The sequence below is a fragment of the Rhamphochromis sp. 'chilingali' genome (assembly GCF_963969265.1).
Source record: "Rhamphochromis sp. 'chilingali' genome assembly, chromosome: 12".
Lineage (NCBI taxonomy): Eukaryota > Metazoa > Chordata > Actinopteri > Cichliformes > Cichlidae > Rhamphochromis > Rhamphochromis sp. 'chilingali'.
In genome coordinates, this window is record NC_137939.1 from 21,738,623 (window position 1) to 21,765,791 (window position 27,169).

General features: G+C 37.0%; 1 protein-coding gene across 2 annotated transcripts in view; it reads right to left on the reverse strand.

Moving 5' to 3' along the window:
- Positions 1-27,169, reverse strand: part of LOC308406775 (metabotropic glutamate receptor 4-like) — a 219,593-nt gene that overhangs the window by 45,341 nt on the left and 147,083 nt on the right. For both annotated transcript variants that reach the window (XM_080897992.1, XM_080897993.1), the window contains 2 exons: positions 25,206-25,422; positions 5,638-5,773 (listed from right to left, as the gene is read on the reverse strand). In XM_080897992.1, the coding sequence (XP_080754118.1) occupies positions 5,638-5,773; positions 25,206-25,422 (353 nt within the window). The remainder of the gene's footprint in view (positions 1-5,637; positions 5,774-25,205; positions 25,423-27,169) is intronic.

A 27,169-nucleotide genomic window follows, 5' to 3' on the forward strand; every position in this document is an offset into this window, starting at 1 on the left:
CTAAAAGTGTGTGGGGGTGGGGGGTTTCCATTCCTCACTATCGCCAAATGTTTTCTAATAGGCTCTCAGTCTGGTGAGCTATACAAAAAAAAATAGAATTTTGTTGAACTGAGCATATTCAAGTATAACCAGATTTCAGATTTGTAACTCATAAATATCAGCATCTGAGTAGGACATTATATTTAGAAAGGTAATATAATCAATAAATCTATAACACACATTCTAATACAGTCTGCAGTATTTAACACAGTGGTTCCCAAACTTTTTATGCTGGGCCGCCTTTGTTTCACCAGAAAAATCCCCCCCAGCACAAACCCTCCAACCACACACACCCATATTTTGTTTTCAAACTCCATTGCGGTTTATTTCACAACCCAAACATTTAGTAAACAATTAAACAAAAGTAAACTGCAATAAATTACAGGTAGCAATATAATAAACTACTAACTCTTTTACACTACGTCCACACATTTCTTGCTTTTTGATCACTTGGTCACATTTTACATTAAACACTGCTGTTTAATTTAGTGCTGATGTAAACATATTTATTATAGAAGCACTGCAATTTTATTTACCTGTGGTAAAGTCAAACATAAATTTCAGGTGTTGAAAATGACAAAATGATGCACAAACTAACCAATTAATAAAATTCAATGTTACATTTTTACATCCCATCCATCCATTCGCTTCCGCTTATCCTTTTCAGGGTCGCGGGGGGCGCTGGAGCCTATCCCAGCTGTCATAGGGCGAAAGGCGGGGTACACCCTGGACAGGTCGCCAGTCTGTCGCAGGGCTAACACAGTGACAATTAATTTTATTAGTTTTATATGTATGTATTTACTACATAGGTCATGTTATTTCCACACAGAGTAATCTCTATATTGTGCAAGCATACCTACCTATCTAGACTGTGAAAGGCTACCCAGCAAATATTATTTCTTATACTTCTATGACCTTGAAATAGCAGTGTAATATAATTATTGTATCATATTAAAAGGCTTCATCAAAACCGCACAGTCTCCTATACCTTCTTTGTAGGCAATTTTGGGTTCCTATTAGTCTTCTGAAGGCTCACACTGCCTGAGTTCAAGGATAGAGAAGGCATGCCGTACTGTGATCCCTCTGGCTTTCTGTAATTACTATATATCCAGACTATTACCCGTTATCAGGACCGGATTAAGTCAATGAGCACTGGGACGTCTGGCCCGGTCATTATCAAGAGACTGCCCCAAATCACTGCCCTTTTCCACTGTGAATACACTGGCCTACTGAATGGTTGCAGGGAAACATTTCCCCTTACAAAGCCACAAGTTTTTTTTCTTTCTTAATTCAGCCTACAGCAATTTATTTAATTTAATTCATCTTGATAGTAGATAATACATTGTAATTGATACATTTGTTTCCCTGCAAATAAAAGCGGGGACACTTTTAACATTACTGTTGTATACTGTAATAGTTGGGGACAGCAGAACAGATGCCAAATTGGATTAAAGTGCTTTACCAGGATAGAAGGGATATGGGTGAATGGACGAAATATTCAAAATTATTTTGAAAATATTATCATAAAATGAAGCAAAGTAGTCAATCCCTCCCTGACACACTAAGTATATAAGTACTTGTGATACAGAATCACCATTCATTGCTGCATTAACAAACCTGACTGGTTTTGTTGGGTATGCTGTATGTTGTTATACCCTTTATATAGAAACTCTGGGCTTGCAAAGTAACCTGTACCTGAAAGGGATAAATAAACGTAGCTGGATAAAAAACATTTTGCTGTGAAAGGTTTATATCTTTTTTAGTAAACATATATAATATTTAGATGTACAGACTTATTCTTGATAAAAACTTTGGTGATTCAATACATTTTTACAGTTTACAATTTTACAATTTTCTCCTTCTATGTTTTTTTTCAGTCAAAACAATTCTCTGAAAAAAAGTGCTCCAAGTTACTTTACCGAGCCATTTGTTCAAATACGATTTAATTAAAAATGAATTTCACTTTATCTAACAAATTTTACATGTTACGGCTTGCTCTATAATTACATCTCCAACATGGTTTTTGATGTTGGTGTTAGTACCCACCGTGTGCAGCTTTTTTGTGTATCTCAAACAGCGCTGTGTGAGCTCAGTACATCATGTACGAGTTGGAGCTGATAAATGTTGAACACCAATTACTTTAAATTAAACTATTACAACACAATAAAGAGTGAGGATTGACTGAGTTTATACATAGATTGGCAGAGAGTTGAAAATGAGGAAACAGCAGAGGCTACTCTAAGCAATTATCGGCTACTGCATTAGCATTTTACAGCCGCCAGATACAATTACAGCCCTTTGCATGTTACATTTGTAATATCTTGTTTATATTTAATCACGAGCTTACACAGCATTTTGCTGCTGAGTGGAACAGTCAAGTTGATGTGGTCTGAATGGAGGCAATGCAGTAGTAATGTTTCTGGCCAGGTGCATGCTAGCTACGGCAGATCAATAGTCAATTGACTATACACTCAGCTGAATGGGCTGTAACTGGTCATGGCTGATCAGCTAAAAAACATCTGATTCCGGTAACTAGCAAGTTATTTCATGTATTTCTATTTTAAAATCAGCCATCAGCCATTATATTTTACCAAAATTCTCGAATAAATGTAGATACTCATGATTAGATTTTGTTTTAACTATTTCATTTGTCTCTTGTAGCTATGACAGCATTGGTATAAGACCAAGGGTACTGAGGGACCTCTGATGTTGCACTCAACACCTCTCTGATCCTGTCCTCTATTTCACTTCCTGTGCATTTGAAAATCAGTAATGCATGTCATTAACTTTGCCTTCTTTTTGTGCTTTGCCCTGTTTGCTGATTCTCTATGCTGTTTATTTTTTTCTCTTAGCTATTCCCTCATTCTGACCAGACACAGAGGAAGTTTGTGCTCCCTCACCCACAGTCTGTGAGATTTTTCCTGCTAAAAGTGTGTGGGGGTGGGGGGGTTTCCATTCCTCACTATCGCCAAATGTTTTCTAATAGGCTCTCAGTCTGGTGAGCTATACAAAAAAAATAGAATTTTGTTGAACTGAGCATATTCAAGTATAACCAGATTTCAGATTTGTAACTCATAAATATCAGCATCTGAGTAGGACATTATATTTAGAAAGGTAATATAATCAATAAATCTATAACACACATTCTAATACAGTCTGCAGTATTTAACACAGTGGTTCCCAAACTTTTTATGCTGGGCCGCCTTTGTTTCACCAGAAAAATCCCCCCCAGCACAAACCCTCCAACCACACACACCCATATTTTGTTTTCAAACTCCATTGCGGTTTATTTCACAACCCAAACATTTAGTAAACAATTAAACAAAAGTAAACTGCAATAAATTACAGGTAGCAATATAATAAACTACTAACTCTTTTACACTACGTCCACACCTACACAGGTATTTTTGAAAGTGCAGCTGTTTTTATGCGTTTGGGCCTTTTGTCCACACGTAAACGACATTTCGAATCAATTTCGAATCAAATTGAGATTTTTTAAAAGTCAGGTTTTGCGTTTACGTGTGGACGAGGAATACAGAGTTTGTCACGCAACGTCAAAGGTATGTGCCTTTTTTCATGTCACGCTGTGCGCCACGTTATTGTTTACATGAGATGAATTGCAGAATGGCAGAGACAAAATACTGTTACTGTTAACCTTACTATCTTCCGTTTTTACACGCTTACATATACACACACAGTTAATGTCCCTCTATTTTAAAAGGCAGTGTAATTATTTTACGTGTAGCTGGGTTTTTTTTGTTTTTTTTCCTGTGTAATAATATTCAACATTGCTATCAATACATTTTTCAAAAAATGCCTCTGTGCAAAATGGGTTCAAAAACATAAACAACTGTGGGATGCTGTTTGTCCGTGATATGAAGCGGGGAACAAATTACAGCAGGATCAGCCTGATATCATTTGTATCCCACTGTAACTTTACTGTATAAAGAGTAGGGGTGCAACAATACTCGTATCGATATTGAACCGTTCGATACAGTGCTTTCGGTTCGGTATGAATATGCATCGAACAATACAAAATGTTTTATTTATTTTATCAACTTGTCTTCTGAGGATGCTGTCTGTGTTGAGCGCTCAGTGGATCTGCGTTCGACTACTCCGCCTAGGCTGCACTGTTGAGCGCAGATCCACTGAGCGCAGTGCAAGCTAGCAAGACAGAAGCTAAGCTCGTTGCAACATGGCAACTGCCTCAACGCTACCCGAAATTGAACCTCCCCCACCCTCTTTCAGATCTGGCGATTGGAACTATCTTGGTTTTCATGTGACGTATGACCCTGATGGTAAGCGCGTCATGGACAAAAGTAAAACAGTATGTCAGATGTGCCACGCAATGCTCAATTGGTGGGAACTAGTGCGTTAGCACAGTTAGCTTGTTAACGTGTTGACGCCGTCCAGCCCCAAGCACGGGGCGATCCGCGGTAACTCGTTAACGGAGATTTGCCGCATTATGGCGTTAATGTCATTTTAACGAGATTAACGCTGACAGCACTAGTGGGAACACAACGAATATGACTGCACATTTACGCCGACATCATCGTAGTGCAAAGACACGTGGAAGCAGACAAAAACAACAAGCACTCATGCTACAAACTTTACCCGAGTCATTTAGACAGCCGTTAGCACATGATTCTCCTTATGGGGACATGATATGTTTAATATGCTGCTGAGAATATAGCCCAGAAGAAGCGTATAGTATAGCTTTTATTTTGGAAAGAGCCATTTCTCTGTTATAAACTCTTTTCCAAAGATGAGTGATTTCTCGATCAGATAGATTTATTTATTTATTTTTATTATTTTGTTGTTTCAGCAACATTGAATTTAAAAACTGTACTTTTGAATTAAAATATAAATATTTATAATTTTAATAAATGACAAATTAAAAAGACATGAACATTTTTTGTGTCGAAAAAATATCGAACCGTAACACCAAAGTATCGAACCAAACCGTGAATTTTGTGTATCGTTGCACCCCTAATAAAGAGCTAACATCTCCAAAATGTCAGGAGTAGTTAGTAATTACAAGAAGTGTTTGTGAACTAAAAATCAAGAATGTGGGATTCTGTAGGTCCATGATTTGGAGAGCCCAGTGCGTGCTCCCAACGGGCCCCATACTTTGGGAACCTCTGATTTAATAATAATAATAATAATAATAATAATAATAATGATATATACTTTATTGATCCCCGTGGGGAAATTACTTGTTTTTCTCTGCATTTCACCCATTCACTCAGTGAAGCAGTGGGTAGCCACTAAGCAGGCGCCCGGGGAGCAGTGTGTAGGGACGGTACCTTGCTCAGGGGTACCTCAGGGTAGCCATTCAGTGGATTCAAACCCCCGACCTTCCAATCATGGGGCGGCCACTGTACCTACTGAGCTACCTGCTAATTAGCCCGCTGATTTAACACATGCCTGCTCGTCGTGCAGCTTTGAATTTCTTGAAGAACTATATCTTTTTTAAATTTATTTCCCATGACATAAAAATAGGTATGTGGTGTTAAGCAAGTGTTAAAAACAGTAGTTGAGATAAGTCTGGATAAACATTATGTTACTTGACAGTACTCAGGATTCTGCTGTACTCACCTGATGTCATCCTCATTGGCAAAGATAATGACTACTCGAGCATTGGGGTTCTCACTCAGCCTCCGGATAATCTTGTCAAACTCTCCAGATCTTGGTTCACGTGGTATTTTCACTGACTGGGAAATGCACAAACCACCTGATTGGGGGGGAAAAAAAACAAACAAACAAAACAAAAACAATGTTTCCAAATGTTTCATTAGGAGAACATGTTTACGATGCAATTTAACTCAAATTATGCCTTTGTCTTCTTTTAACCCATATCTTTTTTTCAATCTTCTGGACTTTTTTTTATGATAAATGCACTATTAAATGTGCACTGGTGCAATATTTCACGGAATGAGGGATGCAAGGCATTAAAAAAAAGGTTTTCCTTGGACAAAAAGAAGGCATTTTGGAGACGGGACTAACCATCAATTCAGGTTATGATTCTGACAGTGAGACCAGGGGGCAGTAGCATTCGCTACTACATACATTTTCTAACTGGGAACTGTTTCCTTTTGTTCTTGCATTTTTTTCTATTACATGGATTGTTTCAATTAAAAAAAAAATCTGGTACTTGTCCCAGGATTGTACCACGTTTGAAAGGGAAGTAGAAAAAAAGAAACAGAAATGAAATACGTTACTTCAATTTCCAATTCAGTTAGTCAGATAATTGTTTCGGGGTAATATACAAGATTGTCCTGTGATATTGATTAGTTATCTATTTAGATAATGACCAGCAGCAAAAGCAACTAGCAAATTCCGGCTGTTATATTTTAGGCATAGTGAAGCGGAAAACTGAAACGCTGTTTCAAAATTGGATGCAGTATTGAAATTTGCATCGCTGACTCTTTGAAGCTAATAATTTGAAAAATCCCATTAGCTTATTGAAGTTTTGGCCAATTTGGCCTTTATTTCATCCTAGAAAACAACAGTTTTAATAAAAAAGTTTTAACCACTGAATACATTTCAAGGGTAGAAATTTTGCAGTAAATTTCAAACTCTTTTTACTCCTCATTTATTTACTTTTATTTAAAAAATGTGGACTGTCTTGGTTCTACGTAAAACAAGATGACTGTAATGACACAGTACATGATGCTCTAACGGTTGAATGACAGTGCAGCTGCTTAGTGCTGTGCAGGTGGAAGGATTATTCTTTTACCACTTGGACACATACAAATAGTTTAATGAAATTTCCCCTTGTGGGACTAATAAAGGTATCTCATCTTATCTTATTTTAACATTCAACTGGTGACAATTTGTTCCTGTCTAATTTGGTGATTTTCATGTGTTCAATGCACAAAGATTTTTTTCTATCCTTGGCTCAACTCTCTCATGCTGGTGTACACCCTGTCATCAATTTTTTTTAATGTAATTTTTTGAGAGGTTACCAGAGTGACAGATAACCACTTATTGTCACACCAACATTTTTTTTAGAATCACTAATCAACCTAATAAAGAGGCCTTTCTCAGATTCAGACCTTCTTGCTATGAGACGTTCAGTCTCACAGCAGATTTAAACCATGTAACTAGACTATCACATTAGTTTGGTTTGTTAGTTAGTAACAGCTTTCCCTTTCCTAGTTTATTCCATGGTAAATGGACTATAATATAATGTTTTTTTACTCCGACAGCACTTGAAACGCTTTCTGCACTACAAGCTGCAATCACAGACACATGCACACATGCAAACCCAAATGGATGAATAAAGCGCTACTTGTGTTTCTTTAGCTTGCCCGAAGACACTTTAACATAAATTATAGATGTAGAAACTGTAGATCAAACCACTAACCTTCTTAACAGCAAACAACACACTCTAACTTCTGAGCCACCAAAAAAAAAAGAAACGCAAAGAAAAGAGATTTATGAGATTAGAATTGTGTATTAACTGAGGACTGTAAAGGGTGAATCCATTTCATCAGCAGCCATGATGAAATTGCAACAATGTGGGAATGGCTGATGGGTTTTGCCAAGGAAATTATCATGAAAGAATATATGTACCAATTTATAGCTACAGCAATTCTCCATGGATCAATTTAAAGAGCATCCACACCTTCTTACATTCTATTGAACACAAATCTAAAGGCAAGAGGGGATGTCCCCTGGTTACCAACAAGCTAAGGCTGTTTAACTCCCAATGCAACATTTCAGGATAACTGTTTTGTCACCCTGCCAAAATGCCACGGAGAATATGCACATGCTAATGAATTTCCCTTTCGGGACCCAGTACAAAGCCCGCCCAATGAGCAATCAATGCAGAAATAATACCCCCCTAGTCCAGTTCATGGCAGTCATACTCACACCATAAAACAAAACCTGCCCCTGCTCAGTTACTAATAGGTTGTGAAAGTGGAAATATCAGTAAAAAATAGAGGATGCCACGAAATGAATGACGTTGGGCTACTTGACTCATGGTTACAAAAAGTCACATTTGGTTAAGTCAAACGGGAGATCAGTCATTGGCTTGCACTATTGTTTTATTTTATCCTGGAGAAAATATAACAATGCTGTTCTACTGAAACCTTTTCTTGTTTTTCATGTATAGATTTCTGCTGGTCATGCATGTCATGAGTGCAACACAGCAGTTCCGGCTTACATTTAAATTCCCTTTTCAGTAAATGGATTAGAAGTTCTTTTACTGGAGAAACAGATTCATCCTGTTGTGTGCACTGGTTGATGTCTTGTTGTTAAGTAATGTTTCCTTCTGCACTCAAGCAATAGTTCAATCAAATCTGAACATCTAATTTACTTGTTTTTACATGCCAAAAAAGCACAACTTGAATATCACAATTAACCGAGTCATCATTTAGTAATCTGGAATTTCAAAGCTTCCAAAGCAGATGGCATTATACTCCACATCATCATAACACTCCTAATTTATATTTAGGCAGGTGAAGTTAAGTTTATTTATTTTACGCTTTGGCTTTTGAGCACGTTGTAAGGTAGGTTTCTCTGTGAAGAGTAATGATTACTCAGGCAAGGTGGCATAGGCATGTTTTCAAAGCCATCTGTTTGCTGTCTGGTGTTGCAAGATTACACAACAAACTACTTTATCAAGCCAATAAAACTTTGTGAGCAGTTAGAGCACACTGCTCACAAAGTGATCTGGAAGACTTTCTTTAAACACGTTTCACATAGTTGTTCAATATTGATTATAGTAGCAAGCAATACTGGCTGTTCTGTTGTTGCCAAAATCTGATGTGAAGTTATGATATTGTAATATTTCTGAAAATGTCTTCTCAGTAAGCCTTGTTAACCAAACTGTCATCAGTCTGTTTAGTCAGTATAACTGCAGTCCTAGAAGTAAATCTTGTAGATAACCACTGGGCAAGGTTAGTGTACTAGCCTGAATAAAAGGGCGAGTTCATTATGTAATAGTGGAGTGACAGATCTGTGTTTAGATGTGTTTAAGGAGAGGATTTGGAGTTTGTAGTAATGTTGACAGGTTGTCAGTCCATTTTGGTCCATTTATAGTTTGTCTTTAAGAGTAGGTTTTCACTAAAAGTAGTTAGTGTTCTGAATCTGCAGGAGATTCAGATGGCTCCTGCTATGTGTTTTACTGTCATGGAGGAAATGCATTCTTTATGAGCATGAAGAAACCTGACTGTTGCCGATGATGAGCTCTGTCCTCAGTTTTAACAAAAAGACAGAGTCAGAGTTACACTATGCAATTTTAAAAACTGAAATGGCATTGCTGGCTTCAATCAGTACTGAAAGTAGTGAACCATGAACCTCTAATGGTTATTCACAGTCTCTCTTTGTGCTTCCCATCCTGTAGTTTTAATCATGGATCTACAAAGGTTAATGCGTGTAAATCTAGGGTTGTTTTAGTGAACGGTAAGTGGAATCAAATATTTAGAAGTATGTAGGAAAGGTTGTACAGTATGTTATAAGTCATGATATTTACGTATCTTTTTACAAAATAAAAGCTCCTGACGGTTCAGTCTTTGATTAAAGTGAAACAGAGGTTTATCTGCGTAACTCGCTGTCGTTACACTCACATCACATGGGAAATTTTGCAGCAGCTCGGCTCTCAGAGACTCTATCAATCATTAGACTCTATGTCTTTGCCTCACTGGTACTTCAGTCCCCCATTCCCACAACATCTGCTATATCGAAGCAGAGCACTCATCCCTTCCTTTTCTTCTCTTCTCACATCACAGCGGCAGGCTGCAGCATTGTTTAACTTGCACAGAGAATACCAGAAGGACCGGACGTGCACAAAACTGGGTCCTCCACGGGGCCACTGGTGTAACTCTGTTAGCGCTAGGGTACACATGGCAGTTTATTTCACCACTGATTTATCTATGCATTTGATTTTTTTCCTCTTTATTTTTCTTTTTACTACTGTTATATAACATGACTAAAGATATGGTTATTTGACTAATATCTTTAGTCATGGCTCAAATCCTAAGACGGAAGCAGCCACTGAGCAAGATACTTTTTTTTATTTTCCAAAAAGACTATAGACTAATGCAGAGAAATATATTTATATATAAATATATGATTCAGCTATGCCAGGCAGTTCATGAATGGTATTTTTACACAACCTAAGTGGCTTTTAATTGGCCTAATTATAGGTCTTGCTTATTGCAAATTTTATATTAATATTATTAAATTAGACCAGTCTCTACAAGAATCAGATTTTTCAATAAACTACTCGCCTGATTCCATCTTGCTATCAGACAGGATGTAGTTAGAGGGATGCCTTGAAGGACTGGCCCCTTCTTATCTGTACACCACTTTTCAACACTTTCCTTAAACTCAGCAAGCTGACCAACAACATGCAGAGACAGTTATGAAATAACTAAATGCAACTGTAGAGTAATCCTATGAAAACGATGAAATGTACTTCTCCAGGTACATATTGAATTATAGTTACATTTTATTGTTGGCTACATTAAAACTACCTGTACAATAACAATCAGTGAAAGAGCGAAAGAGACTGAACTGCTGGGTTTCAACACCAAACACTGACCTTCAGTGTTGTAACTGTCCTGATGAATCTTTCAAATGTTCAAATACACGCCAGATGCAATGCTCCTACTTCTGATGCAGCTACTGTGAAAACCTTCAAGAGCTGTATGTGTTTCCTAACACTTATCCTATACAATTCTCAACTTCTGAGCCAAATTGAAAAATCACCTCTAAAAATATCCGTTGCTCAGGAGACTGCTGATCTCCTCTTGTGTCTTCCACTGTCAGCTCTGGTCTCTGTTCCCTTAATAGTTCGGAACACTAATATTCCCTCTCATTTGACACCCGTGGGAAAAACGTTGCTCCCATGAACATTAAATATTCCCCACCATCATAGCTGATTGCAGCTCAGCTCATGTGGCTGGTGAAGAGTAGCACAGAAGCGCACAAAATAGCCCCAGGCTGGCAGCGTGACAAAGATGCAGGTACATAAACACTAAGTTTATTGGGATGCCCTAACCAAACAGACATCATTTTCATATGGAGGATAGAAATACACAAGGAAAATAGAGAGAAATATCACCAAACTAATTTTTCCTCTATAGTTTTAACGTTGAGCCGATTTCTATCAATGGATACTTGACAGTTTTTTCAGTGTTAAATGAATACATCAACACCCTGGGTGCTTTGTTGCATGGCAGCAAATTATTTATTAGGCTACATACACAATCAGTTAATAATTACAAAACCAGAGCTTTGAAATCCCATCTGCTTTGAACAGCAGTGTTGTTCCATTATTAGTTCTCTGTATAGCCATGGTGCTGACCAGTAGTCTCTAAAGATCAGCAATGCTCTGCCTCCGTAGTGTGATCACGGTGGTTTACGTCAACCAGATAATGGCACATGAGATCAAAGAATTAAGAAACTTAAAAAAAACAAAACCAGCCCATGGTGATACCTGTACACAGAGATTAAAAAAAAAATACCCCATTGATTTAGTAAATTGTAAACAACATGATTTATGCAAATCAGTTCACCAGAAGCCTGCTATAAACTGGCAAAGTGTCCTGCTTTTAAACCGGCGCAGTGAGAGAAAATGGATGGATGGAATTGGTTCTAAGCTAGAAAAAGAAGAGTACAGGTAGAATCGTGACCATTCAGTGGTGTAAAATGTTACTATAAATGAGCTGCAGCGCTTTGTTATTGGTACATTATCTCTTTTTACAGATAATGTTTCTCCTGTCTTATCAGAATGCAGTGAGTGAGTGTGAGGGAGAGAAGCACTGGGAAGAGAAAGAGGGAAACCTCGCACTGAAATCATTAAGGGGACTGACCCTGCTTGAAAAGGCTCACATTCAGTCCCATGTTAGAGCAACCACCATGCTAAAGTGTCCTGGAGCAAGACTCTAAATCTCCCACCCCAAAGTCCCTGAGGTGCTTTTCTGTCACTGATGCTGTGCACTCACCTCAGTGTGCAGGTCTGACGGGATGAAAGGAAATGAATTTCTCTTCAGGGGTTCAATTACAGTATAATATCCCATTATAATTATTATATACTGCAGAGCTGCAGAGATGGCCCAGACTAACAGATTTCTTCCATTTTTGCTATTTTCAGTAGATTGGGTGAATTAAAGACAACTCCTGCCTGTACCAGGTGTAAAACATTACAAAGGAACAACATGTTGACTAAGTGTATACGCGGTACATGACAGAGACTGCACATGAACATGAATGGCTTTTTTATTTGGGGGAAGAAGATGAATGGCCCCTATTCCCTATCTATCAATGCAATTTGTCTTGATTATGGCAAGCATCTGTGCCATTTTTCATATCTAAAGCTTTTATCTGCCCCATTTCATAAAAGCAGTCTTAGTTATTATACCTATATGTGGTTGTACTGTATGTGTGTGCATATACACATTGTTTCTTCTTTTAAAATTCATTTCAGACGCAATGATGTCTTTTTGCTCCGTCTGGATAACTCATCAGGTTATTATCGGGGAGCAGCTTTGGGCTAGATTTTGTGACGAGTCCTGGCTTCACTATTGTGTACTGCTGGGAAAATTAGGCTGAACTGTTTTTTGTGTGAAGCTCGTGCGAATCAAGTTCCCCCTCTCAGATTTCAGTGAACACATGCTCTCTGTCTGACTTTTCTGTCAGAGTAGATAAATATCTATACTGGAGAACAGTAGATATGTACTAAGAGACCATAAAAATAGACAGTCCTGTACTGTAGATATTTTATACAAATATGTCCCAGAGTGCCCTGGGCCAGGACTCTCCAGGAACAGTGCCAGGACACCTGGCCCAGGGCACTGTTCACATAGAGCAAAATGAATACATTAGTCAAACAAACTGAACTTTGGGGGTCAAATGTGCTTGGACACTGCACACATACCCTAGTGTGAGTACACCCACAGTTTCTTTAAACCAGCTGTAACAACTGGCAAATATGATTAAAAGGTTTACACACAGTACAGAGTTTGCTATGTCTGTGCCATAGGACAGTTTTCCATTACCTAGCTTTTCAAAACACTTTAAAACACTATCTTTTAGTTCAGGTATAACTTGGATAGATGAAACAATGTCGTGTACTCCCTGGCCAAAGTCTTCCAGATAAAACATGTCATTTGAGACATGATGGATATGTCAGCTTGGACTTATGTTAAAATATCAGTCCAAACCCTGAAGCATCATGTTGATTCAATTAAGTAGCAGAAGCCACAGCAATGTGCCAGGTCTTTTTAACATTTTGAGTTCTTGATTTTTCAACAACCCAGTAGCAATAGAGTTGCTAATCTATGCCATGTTACTAAAATGGTACTGTTGGATATTTGGGTATCAAAGAAGCATAAGATGAAACAAAATGATAGAAAGCAATTTCCCAGATTGCTGTGTAGTCTTATAATGGGTTTCAAACATACTCAAGGGGATATGCTCTGATGTTAATTAGAAAGACATCTGCATGGTGGTGTGTGAAATTAGATTGGATTAAAGAAGACTGTGGTGTATCTTCCTGTGTTATGTACTTTCTATAATGATAGTATACCACAAGACACCCCAAATAAAATATGTTGTAATCTAAATGGGATTTATCAAAAAGCTATATTCACATGCCACATATAGATACTGAAACATGTTTTTAAAAAAGCCTATATGAATTTATTCATGTAATGTTGGCCAGTACATTCTACTTTCGCATGACAGATCTGGCAGCATTTGTACTGGACATCAGTTTTGTTTTTTTACAGAAACTATTTGATGTATTTGATGGCTGTAGTTATGTTTGATGTTGCATGCTTTTCCTTTTTGTAACAACGCGAAATCTAACCCTGCCACACATTTATTGTTAGAATTGTAGTCAGCAATGAAATGTGTCCTGCTTTTCTTTTAATGGTTACTTAGGCACGTTATAAAGTATTATATGCTGTTAAAAAAGAAAAAAGAAATAAGAAATTGTAACATAAACTAGTTTTTATGTTATAATATCCATTAGAATATTTTTTGGGGGGTGAATTCAATTTGGTGAAACAGCAGAGGGATGTTCGGAAACAACTTTGACCAACTGCATGACAAAAATTAGAATTAAAACATTTTGCACACCATGTCGAATCAACACATTGCCCCTTTGATTCACTTAATTCATGATATTCCATTTAACTGGTGCTGTACATCATATTGATTATCAAAATTCATACACTAAATAGTCTAAACTAAGATGATTAACCTGGTACAGGTACAGATATATATTTTATTTCCTAAATATCAAAAAGAAGGTATAGAAAGAACCAATTTGCAGGGGCTGTACTCTCAACTAGTGGCTAAATTGACTGCAAGGCTCTAATCTTTGGCCTCTATTACAACGACAACAACAAAAAAGGTCCACTCAAACTTGTATTGATGAATCTGCTAACAATCTGTGAAAGTAGTATTATATAAGGCCACAGCATGGTGGAACTTTTGTTACACTCCGGCCTCTAAGCTGATGGATCAACTGAAAGTATTTGTTGACATGGCTATTTTCTTAAGCCAAATGGCAACCAGTACTGGTCCAACATCTGTCAGCAACTTTGCTCTGATATCAGCACACTGTAAGTCCCGGAGGGAAGTGGACACACTCTATATTTATCTCCACAGTGCAGGGGAAGCTCATGGAGGGCAAGAGGGCAGCAGTGACAGAACATGCTATTTTGTACATATTATTCATCCCACACTGTTTCTTCAAGTTAGTGCGTGCTGTAAACATGCAGTGCCTCCACTGCAGTGTACTTTTTAAAGAAAGCACAAGATGTTATAAAGGGTGGGAGGTATAAACATGGACGAAAAACACTTTGACCTTGTTCAATAAAAGCATCATTGAAATAACTTATTAATGCCTTTATTCATTATTTATAAGTAGGTTATTCAGTGTTTAGGGTCAATGTTAGTGGTGTACCCACTGAATCAGAAAGATGTGCAACAAAAGGAAGATGTACTGCTAAGAATATTTATTTTTATTTTCCTCTGCATTCGTTTTACATTATTTATGAAATCATGTAATCACGGCACTTGCAATGTCAAGTCAATTTAGTAACAATTATCAGATATCAAATATTTTGTGGTAGGGCTTTTGATCTATTTGAAATTTAAAATATATTCATAAGAACCCTAGTTTTACGTTTCAGCACATCCATTTTTTTTAGAAATATGTTTTGAAATGTTATTGCTACTGGAACAAGCGAGAGCACTGTTTATTGACTACCATGACATACATTAAAATGATTATTTCAACTCGGTGGTGTAAGCACAAATGATTTGTCTGCGTCAGCAGGAGGTTGAGAAATCCAACACTGTCCTATTTTTCAGCAACTGTGAAGTTCTAAATTGTATCAATCTGAGGGGTTTTTTTTTTATTATTATTATTTTTCCATATGCAGCTGACAATTTGACCGAAGGTTGCATAAATCCATACGTAGATATTTGGGTAATGTGTTTCTACTCTTTAGAAAAGAACTTTGTCTTATTTTTAATTAAGCAGTTTTGCTGAATAGCATGTCGTCTAGTGAGTTCCCAGATCTTGAATAAAAAGGCTCTGGGGTAACTATGAGTTAGATTTGAGAATGACTGAATGACATTTTCTTTCTGAGTGCAAATGATTTATAAATCAAAGGCAGGCCTCTAAGCACTGTGAAATGAGGTTTTCTGCACTGTGGTAAAATGAGTCACCTGACAAACACGGGACTTTCCTCTTACTAAGGAGAATCTGCATAGCATGTCTCCTAATGTGAATATATCTCTAAGCCAAAGATGAAGAGTTTAAAGTATGCACTGCCTCCTCTTGCAAGGCAAACATTAATGGTGCTCTCTAATCATGAGTGGGTTTGGGTGAAGAGCTACAGAAGGCCTTGAGGGGCATATTCTTATGTTTTCCAAGAATTTCTGAAAATGATCCTGCACCTACACACACTGTTAGACTATGTAATCGGTACACGCTTCAAAATGAAATAGTGGTTGACATTCTGTCTTCTGGCATATAATCGTAGGTTATTTTGATCCTTTGGATGTCATAAATGGTGTGTTTGGTTTGCTTTGCTTTTCAGGAGCAGGTGCAGCACATTTTCATTGGTTAATTTGTCTATAAATTGTGGATTTCTTTTCTACTAAATTACACTATTTCTGATAAGAATTAGATACAGAAGGACTAGAGGCACAGTAATTAGTAAAGTGCTTGATTATTAGACAATACATTGACACTGTTCTGTGTGTCAAATGTGACTGAGTATGTATAGGGTTTGGCTATGAGAAAGCACTGCTTGTTTTTAACAGTTTTCTCCAAGACACAATTACTAATAAACAAGATTTCTAATGAATAAAAAATAGTCCTCTCCTACTTCCTGAAGAGTTAGCCTTATATTCAGTATTACTAAGTATTCACATTAACAGAAAATTTTACATGATAAAGTACTGTGTTACATTTGCAGTTCTATTTTCCCCAAGAAAAGACAAGAGGAATCAACACACGTATCATGATAGTATTAAAAAGCACAGATGTACTGTAGGTTTAGACATGTCTTTGAATTTGTTACTTAAAAGCAAATCAGGTTTCTACCCTTGAGTAAATGCATTATATTTTGTAGCTCTTATAAATAGTGCAAAGTGCTCTTTTGTAAGAGATTTCAGTCTGAGAACATCAGTGAAAAGTGATATAAATAGAGATCTGCTTCTGGTTTGGTACATAAGCCCATTACAAATGGTCAAATATTTTCAGAATTATATTTCAAGTGACAGAAAATGTTACATATCCTTGCTTCTTTCAGAAATGTGCAGAACTATTAAAGTATGTTATGGTTCAAAAGTATACCCTAACACTGCAGCAGGACCCATCTACCTCATCTTTTTTGTAATTAAGCAGCTTTACTTTATATTGGCTGAGCCCAAGACTTGCACCTTCTCCGTGATGCAGTGATAAACTATTCTCAGATAAGTATACCCCATTTTCTAAATTTGCTTTAGCATCAGCATATTGGTCTAAATCTTTATACTTTCACAATGTGGAAAATGTTAAATTTCTCCATGAACAATTGGTATCTCTTTATTAACTCACTCACTCATTTTTAATAAAATCCACAAAATGTGTTCGTTTGCCAATTATGCAAACTTCTAAACTTTTAAATGCATGTCCAGAAAAAAATTTGTGAATTGCACAACTTCACTTTTCAGTGCCAGTAAAGTATTAGATATTGTAACTGAGAAACTTTAACCCGATAAAGAGAACCGACAGATTGTGTTTTGTGGCATCAGTGAAAGTTTGAGATATTCTGCAATGCAGGGTTGGCAATTCTCTGTGACATGATAGAGATAAAGCACATTATGCAAATACAAGATCAGTGGCAAAGTCTTGACAATCGTTCTCTCTCTGCGCACCTGCAGCTAAAACCCTTCATTGATTTTCAGTCTGAGGAATCAAGTTCCAGGTGGTTGAAAGTAACATAAAGCATCCTTTGAAAATGTAGTTGTGACAGCTGTAAAGGCATGAAATCATTTGCAAAGTGGTGCAAAGTGCTAATCAAACAAGGTAATGAACAGTGGAAAATAGGGAAGTGCTAAGTAGACAGAACAGCATAACAATGTAACTAAATTAAAATTGTCAAAAGCATTTGGAAATCCATCAAAATGTTACAGTATGAGTTTAATGAAATTAGATAACTTCATTTCTATATCTGTTCAACATGATTTATGTATGAATCCTGAAATCTAAATGTAGCCTTTGAATGGTTCTGTGGCTTCTAGTCTTGTTGCCTTTGGCCATTTAGTGCTGATAAGGTAGTTTAAATAATTTCAATAGGTGAACAGTGCTGGGGTTTCAAGTATAATACCAAGGACATGGGTGGATGTACAGTTTACGAGAAAAATCCCCTAACGTTTTCTTTTACCCTCGGAAGCCCAATATGGCACTCATCAGAACTTAACAAGGCCTGAAGTGGAAGGAGCAGCTGTCTAAGTCCTCTTAAGGATTTCCTGTGTTTGACATGTTAAACCGGGGGTGCAGGAATATGTTCCTCCCTTGCGTCTTTTCTTCCTTCCGGTCTTCTGACTTCCTTTCTTCCACACATTGTATAATTGGAATAGTACACTTTATAATGCAAAGCTATAAATTTACATAATGCTGTCATCTGTTTTTCTGAATTGATTACCTGTTCTAGTAATTCTTACTATCACAGCAAAACAAAGCTGTATTAATAAGAATCAATTCATTAAACAGACTATAGTATTCTGTCTTTGTCATAGTGATAGCTTAATTATAGCCATAGTATCATAAAATCATAAGGTGAATTTACATAAGTAAGTAATAGCCTGTGTTTATTGAAACATTTTCAATATTATTGAAAAACTCTTCTGACAATATTTTTCTCACGGCTTTTCAGGTTAATGAGTATTCAAATCACTCCTCTTGACATTTCCCTCATGACAAAGGGTGCAGTACGCAACTCTCATTTCTAACATTTGCATAATCCCCCTGTCATCCTGCGCTGTGCTATATTTGCTGCCCTTTTCCTCTGCTTCTACTGTCATTTGCAAGGAAATCTGATTAATTACAATTTTATACTATCCATTCAATTAATTGCAGATTGCAATGTCAGTGTCCAAATTTAGGAAAAGTAAAGCCCCCGCCATATGGGGGGCAGGGGGAAGAAACGTTGTCATACTGACATTTAAGGTTTCGTCTTGTAGGCTTGCTTCAGATGAAAAACAAAATAATCACCTTTCATTTCAAATACTGGGACCGTCTGATTCCATAATACTCACTAAACTTGATTATATAAAGGATGCAATAAATAGGTATACAATATCCACTGAAAGAAAATGGCACTTCTTTTCACAAGGTGAGAATAAACTGACACAGAGTGCACCTTCCATTACTATAGAAGACCTGCGCTCTCTAATAAGGACACTAGAGGAATAGCAGCTTTTCGGACAGAATCACAAACACAACAAAATCTTGTGAAGGACCAAAGACTTGTGCATCAAGGACGGTCTTGCATTTCAATGGTGTCTATAACAAGGCACCGTACTTTTATCCCTCTTTTCTTTTAATCATTTTCCATAATGACACTCCAGCCTTAATCCCAAGAGGCAGTTTGAGACAAAGGATATGCCCAAATGAAAACAGCTTTTGGAAAACAGCTCTGTGTCTGAAATGATGGAAGTTTTCAGTCACAGTCCAGCAACAGCAGATGAAATGGTTGCCTGACATGCTGTCATTTGACAAACTGTCCTGATGATGACACTGTTTATCATGCCCAAACAGGGGCTGACATAGTTATGAGGCTCATGCAAACAGGTCCTGCATGTGACATTTGAATAGTCTAGCGTTAATATTTTATGCCTGAATCTTTCTTCTGCTGTGTCTCCTTACAGTGAAAATAAAGTAGTGAAAAAAACAAAAGCTTTCTTCTTCTTTTATTATATTATTTGTCATTTCAGAATATAATGTATTTCAGCATGACTAAACAAATTCCTGAGTGGCCTTACTTTGCAGAAACTGTGAGTTACTCTTTGTTCAAAATTAAACTTTGAGATTTTAACCAAACGTGGTCTAAAATTTGCTCTTCATAACTTTTAAAGAAGTGGCATGGTTACATGAAGGGAAGTAGCCTGTTTGAAGCTGCTTAGGAACTATTTCCCCTAGTGCAGTTAATCTAGGAAGAGTAATATGTGTTGGTTGGTAAACAACAAATATTTCAACAGCTACTGGGTGGATTAGCACAAATCCACTGTCATCATTGGAGTGAAACCCACTCACGCTGGCAATCTCCATACTTAACATTTATTATTATATTGTGGTTGATACTTGTAGGAATATCTTGACAACTATTTTAGTGAGTGTGCAATGAAATTTTTATTAGATATTTATGTCGTCTGTGTATGAATCCCAATAATTTTGGTCATGATCTGACTTCTCATTTCTTTGGACTGGCATCAATTTAGTCAGGGGCATAATTTCCAGGGGGGTTAGGGGGTAATCAGACCCAACCAATATAACACCCCCCCACCCCCCACCCCCCAAATAAAATTATGAATTATCTTGCATAAATAAGCAGTTGTTTTTCTTTACTCATTTCAGGTATTACCAGATTTATTTACGCCGATTTACAAATTATAAATTATATTATAATTATATTATATCGCCGATGTATTTAGTTGATTACCAGATTGCCTAGCATAAATAGTATTGACAACACTGTATAGTGGTTTATTTATGTAATGGGTTTTAATTTTTATTCTAAGAAGCATGAAATAATCACAGAATGGCTAGCATAGCTGAAGCTTGATAAAGTCAACATATTTCGTGTGCTCAATCAGAAATTGCATTACTGTAACTAACAAAGTTTCACATCAATGTAACACAAAACAAAATAAGGAGTAATTCACAAGTCCCAACATGTTTTTAGCATCTACAATTCTTACCTATGAAAAATAGAAGTCATGGCCTTTAATAATACTATTTCTCATTCAATGCAATTGTAATAGAGGTCTTTAACTTTCTATTGATTACTTTCACAATTATACATGAATCATCCCAAAGAATCTTACAGTGAAATTACCTGGACCCCAGAAAGGATATAGAAATACTCATGATGTTTGAATGATAGAACAGTAAATGTACCTCTCTTTTAGAGGTTGTATTACCAAAGTGAGAGAAGGATTTGCAAATGTGTTATGTGGTTATTAAAAATTGACTTCATGATGCCTTTTTGAAGAAGAAAAAATGTTGGAAGTAGTAGATGCTGAAAGGAGAGCTGATATGTATGCAATATGGTTTTGACTGCGTAGATGATCTGTATGCACTAGATGCAATAAATGCAAACTACTGGAAAAGCTACTGGAAATGACTTTTTTAACACAGTAAAAACAAACAAACATAGGTCTGTGAAGGTTCTCAGTCATCCAGGTCATCGTAGTCAAAGGAGCTTTGACCATTAGCATTAGCAGCTGTGTATATTCTATAATCTTCACTTTGATTTCAGACTTCTGGGCCATCTGGAAAGGATTGGTCTTCTTGTATATTAGCGTCATTAGGCATGTAGTAAACAATCGCATGCATTTACCTGTATTGCCCTGCATTGGCAGAGTGTTATTCTTTGATTTGTTGCGACAGAAGCAGAACTCTAAAGAGGCTGTTAAAACTGAATATAGGAGACTCCTACTTGATGAAGAAAGTCTAGATATTTCATGTGAAACTGAACAGTCAGTTTGAAGTTCGTTGTGAAATTGAATTTTGTTCGATTCAGTTGTAAATTTTGCCTAGTAATACTAAAACGATGCTGTCATTTGAAGCTGTTTTTAAGGCACCTTTTAGAATTTGGCCTTTATTTTGTTAGTGGCATAGTGACAGGAAATGAGGGAGGTAGACCAGCAGGATAACACACAGCAAATGACCCCAGGGAGATATTTGATCAGTGGTTACATCAATAAAGGGATATGCACACATGTGGTATATACCCTAACCGCTCTGCTATTGGAACCACAAGAAGCATTTCAACCCATCTCAACTCAGTTCTCATCTTACTGTACAAAGAAGGCCAAGGTTAGGTGAAATGCATGCCCATTCTTGAGGATCTCTTAGTTGTGCTCACCCGCTTGTAGTTCATGCTTGCTTTCACAGAAACAGTAAAGGTTATTTCCTTTCTGTCCAGCCAGTCTGATCAAATGCTGTGTGAAATCAGTTTAATTCAGTTTCCTCTTGAAAGTTCAGTGAGCTTGGATCAATGATACCAGATTATTTCACAGTAGGACCTTGTGTTATCAAACATCTAACACAACACTTTAGCACCTGTGCCGCTGCTTCCAGCTCTACCAAATCATCCAACACACACGCGCGCACACACACACACACACAAGTAATCCCAGGACTTACACTCCTTTGAATACCAAACAGCAATGCATTCGTTCACTTCTATTTTGCTTGGAAGCAAACAAAGATACAGTAAAGCTCTGCAGATATATAAATGGCCGGACTACTTTTTGTCGCATTATGGTGGCACTTTTTACAGTTGTCCTCCAGCTAGTCTTAAACAGAATCATAAAACAGCAGGGTACTGCTAGAAAAATTATAAATATCCATTTATGAGGCTGAAACTTGCTCGGGACTCAGTAGAGAAATAACTGTCTGAACCACACCACAGAAACATCTGGAGCGTGTTGACAAGAGGACCTTAACATCATACAGCTTGAGGGTCAACACAACTGCCTGATTCTCATCAACATCATAATTAGCAATATTCTCAATGAAAAAGTAGTACTGGGCATAAGTTTCAATTCTACTCAGATTTTATGTATGAAACCTGATGGTTTTGTTGTTTTAACAGAATAAACAACTAATTCTAGTAATTGAAGTTTTATGAATCCAGTGATTGTGTAAGCCTAATAAAAAAATATTTTCATTTTTATTCAATAGGACTACACTTTATTTTTAACCTCCTTCAGCATGGAAAATGTTAGAGAAAAAAGCTGATTTTCTCCACACAAAACAGCACAGCAAAGGGCCACGGTGACATTAGGCAGGGGAGACTGTTGCTCAGTATGGCCTTTGGCTGTTTAATGAGACAGAACATTTGGCCAGTTGTGATCTGGCTGTTTTATTATGTGAGCAGACAACTGCAGAACCCATTTAGCAACCAAATACCTGTGGATTTGATTTTGACAGAGCTGTCTGCTTCTCCTCTGTCTGTCTCGCTCACATAATCACTCAAAGACCTGAACTGGACCAAAGGATTGGATTCAACAATTCTTTAAAAGCCGACATGTAAAAGTTTTGCTCCAGTCCAATTTAAAGCATATAGATGGGCTGACTTGACAGGACTTTTCATACATATACATATATATATATATATATGCATGTGTGTGTGTGTGTGTGTGTGTGTGTGTGTGTGTGTGTGTGTGTGAGTATAATATATGCATATATATGTGTATATGTGACGTCAAAGTACACAAGACTAGGAATCAAAGAATTCACATTTATATAAGAATAAACGCTTCTTTTTTTAAACACAAGTGGTACTGTAGATCTACATCAGTGCATATACATGGATATATAGAACAATGATAGTTGAACGCAACTTGAATATAACCAACTTGGAACAGGTTAGTTAATCTTTAGGCCTAAAAAAAATGTTGATATAATAGCATTTTACCAGTTCAGGTAATGTCTGTTCACAAATTATCAGTTGTTATCAGTTATTACAGTTGTTTAAAACAATCATTGCTCTAGACTATTGTCTGTTCCACTGTGATAGCCTGTCTTCTATCATTGTAGTGTATTTGATAAATGAGCCAGTTGTCTCAGTGTTTGAACTGTTTTTACGACAAAGAGTGATTGAGAGCAATTCTACCGATGAAAGTTAAAAGATATAGATTGAAATCTGAAGCAGCAGAATGACAGTTCTGATAGGCTGTTAGCTGATAAACCTGTCTGTTCCCTCTGAGAAACAGAATGCTTGCCCATACCATGTGGTTCAGGTTCCAGCTGAAGTACCAATATTCCTAAAAGACTTGTTAATGTGCTTCGGGAATGATGCAAAACAAGATTACACTTGAGCACTGAAGATGTGGCAACAGTGGAAATGGATTCCTCAAGACAGTGCAAAGTAGCCTCAAGACTGTTTATATTGTTTTTCATATGACAGCTGTTAATAAAAAGTGTTTCAGTTAAACCAAGATGGTGTAAAAAAAAAAAAAAAAAAACCCCAAAAAATAAGATTTCAGAAGGCTATCATTTTGATTATGTAGATTAATATAGATCATGGATTACTTAAGATTCTTTCAGTATATTATCAAGTATATGTTAGTATATTCAAAATTTCATTTCACATGACATAAATTACAGGTTTTATTCATTATGTTTCATATCATAAACTCAGAATCCCAAAGATTTATAAAATAGGTTTTTCTAATATAGGAAAAACCTATTTTAAGTTAACACATTGAAGCTAATCATTTACACCAGCTTGTGCTCAACATATTATCATGTGCAAGAACATTTCTCTGAGGTTCGTTTTCCATTCATTTAGAGCATGATTCCACTCTTGGCATGACTTCAGAACTCATTGCCTCTTTTTATGTGTAGTCTGGGATTTTAAAAGATGTAATATGTTTTTTTAAGCTGATACAGTGTATGTGCAAGGTCAGTATTAAGTAGTATTAAACACATAATTTAAAGTATGTGGGGAAAAAACATTATTTTCCAAAAAAGAAGAGGAAAAGTTTAAATTTCCCTGTGGGGCTTTGATTCCCCCTTTGTGTGGACTGTTCAAAGAGGTAGCTGAGCCGGACACACAGGGGGCTCTGCTGTCGGTGCCTTTCCAGGAAGACTGATGATAGGCAGCAGCTTGAATCTGGCAGAAACTGAGTGGACGCAGTGGCACAGAGAGTACTGGACATGTCTGTAGTGATTACATTCTGCTACAGAAGAAGTTCAGGGGTCAGGCTGACTGTGTACCGGCAGCTTGCTGCACCAAACTGACTGTATTTCCAGCACTGTGCAGTGCTATCTCCTTATGATGCCTCAGGCTAGCTCTGCAGGTTCACTGCCACTCTGTTGAGCCTTCTCAGAATTTGATAATCAAAATTAATTCCCTCAGTGCTCTGACTGCACACCTGTGTAGCTCATATTATTCCATGGAGATAACGGTTGCAAACGCAGATTTCACTGAAATGGTTCAAATTTACAGCATTAGCCATTAGCCATCTCTGCTTAAGATAATCAGCTAGTTAGTGGTAAAGCCAGAACAAGAAAATTGAAGCCAGACTCTTGATCCTGTCTGAGAACTATTTTCAGATCATTTTGACAGCAATTAATTCAGTTTAAGAAATCGAAATAACCAGTTCAAACCTCACCCTGTTTTATGAACATCTCTCAATAGCACGCAACACAAAGAATAATGCAACAGCAACAAAACCAGCTTCTGTGTGAAAATGATCATGTTTAAAGTCAATCTTTAAAGTCAGCAGTTTTTTAAAAAGTTTTAAATATCATACTGTTTACAATTTCAGACTTCAGAGGCTGAATTTCTTTCTCACTCAAACGGAAACACTTTTGGTGGTTGACAAAATGAGATTCAAAAACGAGAACCACTTTAACATAATTTTAAATACCTGGGGATGCTTGTGGAAATGTTTGAAGAAGGACTTACCGTCCTCTCGGGACTTCTGAATAAATGCATCAACCCCGCTTTCTCCATAGTTTCCCTCTGAAGCGACAGTAGAGACATAGTTCCAGTTCATAGCTTTGACAATGTCCACCATCGCCTGTGCCTGGTATGTGTCTGGAGGCACCACACGGGAAAAGAAGTCGTAGCGGGTGTTGTCACTCAGCTCTGGAGCTGTAGAAGCGTAGCTCACCTGAGGGATCTGCGAGAGAGGAAGAGAAGATCAAGAAATGTGATGGTTATGCATGATGAAATATATAAATAATATACTTTGTGCAAATTAATTATATATACAGCAAAAAGGTTCCACACAGTTTTGTGTACAAAAAAACAAACTGCTGAATAATATGACACCTAACAGCTGCTGATATCTCTCATGTACTCATTGTAGATTATTCTCCCTCGGCAGTTCGCACACTGTTGCTTTAAATAGTCCTGATGATCACAGGCTTAGCTACAATACTTTCTGAAAATTATTTTCCACACCAGTCAAGCAACACTAATCTCTTCATGACTTCACAGCAAGATTTATTTTGGTGTTGAAAAACATATAAGCACAAAAGCAAAGGTGTTGTCTCCAGAGCTGAAATAATACCCCATGTTCTTGTCAGTTTCCATAAAGATATTATTGTTTCTTAGTAATGATTACCATATTGTTTCCTAGTATAGTTTACAAGTAGAAAACGAGGTGTGGGTGTAGCTCAGTAGAGGGAAGATAATCAAAAGGAAGTCAAGTTCATTATTGTGATGGAAACAGCTTTGGTTTATCTTGAGATAGTTATTAAAAGAAATGATTATGTTCTTTAATAAATATCCTTTAAAACATCCAGGACACATAATAAGAGCTTATACTGGCAAGTGCAATTTTCAGAGTCTCTACATGCGTCTCTTCCGAAATGTATCTTTGTTCTTAGTTGCACTACACAAGTGTTTTTGCCGCCTCTAGCAGAAAACTCTTCGTCTCAACTTTTGCTTGCTCAAGTTATTTCAGATTTGTGGCTGTCATAGCTTGTGTGATCTTCTTATAGGATCTGTGCTGCACAGTTTGAAAGTTAACTGACCAGATTTTATGGCATTCAGTAATGTGGGTCCATTTCAAATATGGACACTCTTTTAATGTTGCTCCATTTTTCCCTCATTGTGATCGAATCGGCTTGTAGATGCAAAAAGCATCATTACATTTGCTGAAGGCCAAAACAGTGTTTAATTACATTTTCCTACATCCAGTGCCAAAGTAGAGCGCATGTCCTAAGGTCAGCTCTGCCTATTTAAGTAGTCGTAATACAGGAAGTATTTTACATAAAAACCCCACACAAAATGTCAAGATAATAAAATAATACACAACCAAAAGATCCTAATGTTGACAAATCAATGCAATATTGCATAATTTTATAATTATAATAAGTGAATACATTTCTATTGTAATAAAGATTAACTGCAAAAAACATTCATTTTCAGTGACAAGTTAGGAGGTAAAAATATCTGAATTTGACTGACACCTGAATAAAATGTCATTCTTTCCAAATACTGTTTGAATGCTATGCTGGGGTGCCATGGGACCTCAGCGTAGCTCTGGGGAGTCTAACAAATCATGACACTCTTGAGCATTCCTAATGACATGAAAGGATGCACAGATGGAGGGATAACCTGACACCAACCACTTAAAACCATGTAATATTTAAGAACATAAATTAGTTACTGCTTTAACTTAATGATAAGATAGCTTTTTAAAAAATTGTTTATGTTAAGAAGTAGGACTATAGGTGGATAGTTATGTTCTGATGCGCTTGTGTTCTGACAGTGCTACATGAAAGTAAACGTTACCAGCTGAAAGTCCTGTTTTACCAATATTTGCTCCACAAACTGGAGTAAGACTGCTGTGGGAGTCATACTGTCCCTTCCTCTCTCCCTTACTTCCCACAGCTGAGGCCTTTGATGTGGTCAGCTGC